Source organism: Bidens hawaiensis, unplaced genomic scaffold (genome assembly GCF_021521415.1).
Source record: "Bidens hawaiensis isolate Kalapana, Puna unplaced genomic scaffold, B.hawaiensis_p1.1 tig00043684_1, whole genome shotgun sequence".
In the NCBI taxonomy this organism is placed as follows: Eukaryota; Viridiplantae; Streptophyta; class Magnoliopsida; order Asterales; family Asteraceae; genus Bidens; species Bidens hawaiensis.
The window spans coordinates 24,338-30,162 of NW_027497755.1; the positions used below are offsets into that span (position 1 = coordinate 24,338).

The window sequence follows — 5,825 nt, forward strand, 5'->3', positions numbered from 1 at the left end:
CCCCCCCCCCCACACCCTACCCCACACACAGATACACAATGTTTAATGTTTAATTAATGTTCAAGTTCCACAGCTGCTAGCGTTTATAATTGACTTTAGCAAAAGGTGAGATAATTATTTCAGTTGTAGGAGTTCTCCTATAATAACAAATAGTGTTTCAGTATTGAGATGGCTCCTTATGAAATGCTTATGAGTGGAAGTACCAATTAAACTCCCATTTGTCGGAAATATATTGGTTAAAGTCTTAAAGGGAGCTGGGTAGCAATGAGATTGTCAAAGCAACCGAAGAGAAGATGGCTAGACTAAAGCTTGACTGAAAGTAACACAACTTAAAAAGAAATCTTATAAGGATAACAAAAGAACTATAAAATTTCAAGTGGGACGCTATATTCCATACAAAGTTTTCTCCTTAAAAGGGTGTTATTTGATTCTTCAAGCGTAAAAATATGAGTACGTGCATTGTATATCTGACCATATTCAGAACTAATGATATCCAAACCATAAAAACTATAAAAAGAAACAACTTAAAACGGGTAAAATTACATTAAGTTTAGTTCTTTTCTTCTTCTTTTTTTACCAGCAAAACAAACTTTCGTTAAAATAGTAACGATACACGAACAAATATCAGCAAGGTTCGTGTATCAGCAAGCTACAAACACCCGTCCCCAAATGGCCAAATACATGTTAAATCATTCATAAAGTTGATGACATGATGGAATGGAATCATGGAGTAACATAAGAAGTCAAATCATTTTCATTAAATAACCAACCATAGCCCGATTCGGACCCAACGGTGAAAGACATAATATCAAAATTTAAAAAAAAAAATCTCCAAAAACAACACAATTACAAAAACACCCCCTACACCTTTAAGAATCCAATACCCCACACACTATTTTCAATTAAAAGAATCTAAAAGATAAATCAAAAACCAAAAAAAATAAAAATGAAATAATAAAATAAAAAATAATAAATAAGAAAAACAAAAGAGGAAAAAGAAGTGCTGTAGGAGCCATGTTAAATTATAAAAGTCACATGCCAATCATGGGGGACCACTCAGACCACCAGCAAAAGCGGGAAACACATCACGTGCATGCATGGGCGCAATTTAGCACATCCCCTCCGTCCCACTAACCTTCACCCCGCCGGAGCCACCGTCGTCACCGCCACTCACGGTGGTGTTATTATCTTCTTCCTCATTAATATTATTATTCACATTCTGCTGCATATTTTGTTCATGGTACACTTTCCTTAGCCTCTCTATCTCTTTCTTCAATGCCTCTTGATGAGCTACAATATTCAAGTGTTCACAAATTATTATCATTGATCAAATCTTCTGCATACAGGTGTAAACGAGCCGAGCTACTTCAGATCGGATAGATAAAAAAAATTGAAAGAGTTGAGCCTTATCAAACCTGAGTCTCTCAAATAAAGCTTGTTTAGTTGTTGGGCTATGGGAATATCGTTTAGGCTCGACGAGCCTACGAGTGTAGTGTATTTTTATGTTTTAAATCTTTTAGATTTCTATGTAATAATTTCACATTGCATAGTCAGACTCGAGCCAGGCTTTGGCTCATTTAATGTACATGTACTGCAAATGAGCTCAAGCTGAGTTTAGGCTCGTTAAGGTTTTACAAAACATAGAAAGATATTTAAGTATGTATTATATTTATTAATTAATAAATAATAAGCGAGCCAGACTCGAGCTTCAGATTAAGAGCTTGAAACAAGCCGAGCTCAGGTTTGACAGACAATTCAAAGTAACATAAGTAACATACCGTCTTTGAATATCTTGTCTTGAGCTAATGCAGCAATCCGTTGCTTCAATGCGCTGTTATCGACGTTTAGAACTAGCCTCTGATGATCTAGAAACGCCACTCGTGGTGATAATGCGGATACCTCAGTCTTCATCATTAACAACATGATGTGTTAATTAGTGTTTCGATTAATTTGAAACACAAAATTTAAAATTTAATAGCTCAAATACAAAATTCAATCGGAATTTTAATCGAATTATGTACAAACCTGTAACGTGGTAATACTGCGTTCGAGTTCAGAAATGTACTGCAACTTTCGCACTCGTGATCTTTGAGCAGATTGACGATTTGCTAAGATCCTGTTAGATTAAGAAGATTAATATGTAATTAAGCTGTGCATATGCTTAATTATGAAGGTTTATAATTTATAGAGTGAGATCCAAAACAAATGAAATTAAACGTACAAATAATTAGAATAACTAGAATAATTATTATTATTCAACAGTTTTGAATTAGAGTAATGAATTCAAACATGTAAAGTAATTATAATTATACCAGTGTTAGCATAATTACGCTAGTTTATAACAAAAGTGAAATTTAGTTAGCTTGTGGCTTAAGCAACAAAATTCATAATTGTACCTTTTCACTCTCTTTGGATCAACAATGGTGCTACCATCACTAGAGAAATTAAAGCTAGGTTTAGTGGATTCGGATTCCGGTTGACAACCACCATCTTCCACCTCTCCCGGTTCGTTCTTCGGGTGGTGGTGTTGAATTTCCTGTGGCAGTGTTGGTGTTGGCACTGTTTTAACCTCGATATCATTATCGCTATGTTGATCTGATGGCGTAGGCGAATTTGACGACGATGGGAGATTCGTCGCAACATCGTCCGAAAACATCGAGCTAAACTGCTCATCATCCAACCTATCAAATCCAGTGTTGTTGGAACAAGGCATCAAGGAAGTATTTGCACTAGAATTACGGCATTCTTCGATGAAGGGAGTTTCAACGAACGCGATTGGATCGCTCACGGATCGCCTATGCGAGTTCCTCCTGAGTGACGAGAAGTCAAGGAACTCGTCCACCCAATTCGGCGGCTGAACAGCCGCCGAAGTCATCATTTGGTAAGGAAATGACGGCCAGTTATTCGCCAATGTTGGCACTTTTGGCGGTAACTGTGCCATCTTGAGCTCACAGAATCGTGACAGTAACACAAAAAAAGTTACCAAAAAGTTAAAAATACCCAAAAGTACAAGGAAAACAATAAGATGGTTATGAAATGAAACATTTGTTGAGTATGGGAATGTGGAGAATATAAATAAGGAGGGATTATTATTATTAATATTTTGGTGGGAATGAGAAGGGTGGTGGTGATGGTGGTGGCCCGTGGGTCACATGGGTGAGGATTAGGACAGCTAGCAACAGGCTGTGACCCAACGGTTTTACTGGGTAGTTTAATAACCGGCGAAATCAGCCCACCACGTGCCAATGGATGTGACTCAACTCTTTAAATCTTATTGCTGCATTGAAGATATTCTGCCAGTTTTATTTTGTAAATAAATGAGATGTTTGAGTATAGGTCTAATTAACTAATTATTCATGTAGGTCTATTCTCATTTAAATAATGTAGCTTAGAGGAGGATATTGGGTCACACATACAAACATGATCTGGATTAGAAAATTTGTAAAACCTTGTGTGTTACAAAAACATACACTAGGTAACATAAGATAAAGATATGTTAGGTTGTGAGTTTAGTATGTACTATAGTCATGTTAAGAGTACAATAGTGATAGAAAGTAATTAAGATTAAGACATGATATATTACTTTGGCTAATACCATAAGTATATTGAATTAATTACAAAGATCTATGAAACCTAACGAGAATTTGTTCCTTTTTATATTTATCAGATATCTTACGGTAGACAAATGCACTAGGGATGGTGGTATCAGATTAGTGATGGATAATGAAGTGGTAGAAAGAGATCAAGAAGGATAAACGTCATATCCATGTCAAAACGTAGAATCAATAAAGGACTGAGGGAAGTATAATGGAAGGAAATGTGGCACTTTAGGAAGAGCGGGAGCACCACTCCTATCTTCAGGCTCGCCTATGAAGTTAATAAGGGTTACTTGTTGAATGCACGAGATGACACTCTTCGACCTTATGATATTGAATATTTTAGATTGGATTTCCTCTTGATTCATGTGTGGATAGTTGTAAAGCATACTGAACTATTGCACTTTTGTTTGTCATTCTAGTCTTAAGTGGGTAGTAAAGGTTCTTGCATGGTTGTTCAAAAAAAAATCTTTTGCATCTTTTATGTGAGTGCTTCTAAGAGTTTAACCGGGAGTAATTAAAACTACAACCGACCTTGAAACATTATTCGACCTTTTAATAAATATATTTACCCACTAGAGTTTTTCTTTTGCTTCACCGTGTTAACCTAGCAAAAGCAGATGTGTAACGTAGATAAATGTTTTTGAGATAACTCTAGTGAGAATTGATTTACTTTATTAAGAAACTAAATAAAGAATTCTTTTTAATAATCAAGCATATTACATCTCTGATAGAATTTGTTTTAATATTTGATAATTATATAGTTTAATTTAACGGTCAAAAGTTTGTGATATTAAAAACCATTCGTATTTGGAACGCTTATAGAGATTGTACCGTACAGTTCAAGGTTTTGGTGGGTCCAGAAATGGGCTTTTGTTTCCATATGTGCCCCCTGAAAAAAGAATTCAATTGCATGTGCACTGGGTTAATGTCATATGCTGGTACCACTATAAAAGAATATATTTTTGTTATTTTTTTAATTATATTGGCCCTTTTAAAAAATAACAACAATACATATAAATATATATATACAATATAAATATATATATATACTAGTTTTTATCCCCCGTATTACGGGGTTTTTATATTATTTGTTTCTAATATTTAATTATTTTTTTAATTTTTAATTTTTTTATTGTATGAAAGTTAATAATATACTTATGATTTGATGATAAATTGTTTCACAAGTAAATGAGATGTTATAATCCGGTTTAAAAGCTATATGGGTTTGATGAGACCAAAGACTTGTTTATTTTTTTTACTATAAAATTGGTTTTTTAATTATAAATAATATATATATTTTTAAATAAATCAGATATTATTTTCAGTATATCCCTACATTATAGGATTTTTATATTTGGTGAGATTAGTTTTTAATTTAATGAGATGTTATAACCCGTTTAAGAAATATATGGGTTTGATAAGATCCATACCTATGAATTCGGGTCAAATGCATAAGAAGCCTCCATTTAAAAATCAAGCAAATATGATTACTCCAAACAAATGGGGAGCGACCACATCGCGACACGTATGATTTTTATGTTTTCGTTTATATATATTTTAGATAGATACAGTGAACTTTGGTTTTGATCTATATTGTGTTTAAAATTATCAATTTAGCGTAATAGTTATTTTAACATTTTATGTACAATACTTTCATTTGAACAATCAATTTTAGTCCAATCTGTTAAGGTCATCCACCCAACCATAAGATAAATATATATCCCCAATTTAAACATGGTATTTTAAATCGTTCTAACCCGAAACAGCCGATGCTTCAACTGTTCCAGTTGAATAAATTTGTCATCAACAGCTTATAATCGCTTGAATGTTCGACTATGAACATTACATCCGCATCAACATATAAATGGATGAAAAGGTGGTAAATTGTGTTGTAATTTGAGCATTTATGGTCTTTTGTATAGGAAAAATGAACTTATAGCACCATTAACATGCATAACTCTTTGTTTTCATCCACGGTCGATGCAAATTTTAAACATCATTATCTCTAGATCTAGACAACACGCGGGTAACCGAAAATATGCATATCTAAGCTAAACATGGTTATTAGTTGTTATAAACTCTGAACATGACACCTAAATTATGAACTAAAACACAGTGAGCGTAAACTAAAACACATTGAATAGGAACACACAAGCACCATTCTCGTCATTTTTAACTCTTGGTATTTGTATTAGCTAAAACACCATGCACGGTAAAGTTTATTAA

The 5,825-nt window shown here is 33.8% G+C and overlaps 1 protein-coding gene across 1 annotated transcript; it reads right to left on the reverse strand.

The window, feature by feature from the left end:
* Positions 1-716: 716 nt before the first annotated feature.
* Positions 717-3,358, reverse strand: LOC143594478 (basic leucine zipper 34-like). The gene is made up of 4 exons (XM_077073787.1): positions 2,397-3,358; positions 2,026-2,116; positions 1,779-1,905; positions 717-1,290 (listed from the first exon to the last, which is right to left on the reverse strand). Exons 1-4 carry the CDS (start codon positions 2,939-2,941, stop codon positions 1,109-1,111), a joined length of 945 nt encoding a protein of 314 aa, XP_076929902.1. The 5' UTR covers positions 2,942-3,358; the 3' UTR covers positions 717-1,108.
* Between the last annotated feature and the right edge of the window lie 2,467 nt (positions 3,359-5,825).

Bases quoted from the DNA above. Each gene is read 5' to 3' on its own strand.
- LOC143594478 (XM_077073787.1), bottom strand. From the start codon at position 2,941: ATGGCACAGTTACCGCCAAAAGTGCCAACATTGGCGAATAACTGGCCG. The intron at 1,906-2,025 runs GTTTGTACATAA...TTAATGATGAAG, and splicing joins GCAGTATTACCACGTTACAG to ACTGAGGTATCCGCATTATC. The intron at 1,291-1,778 runs GTATGTTACTTA...TGAATATTGTAG, and splicing joins AGACAAGATATTCAAAGACG to CTCATCAAGAGGCATTGAAG.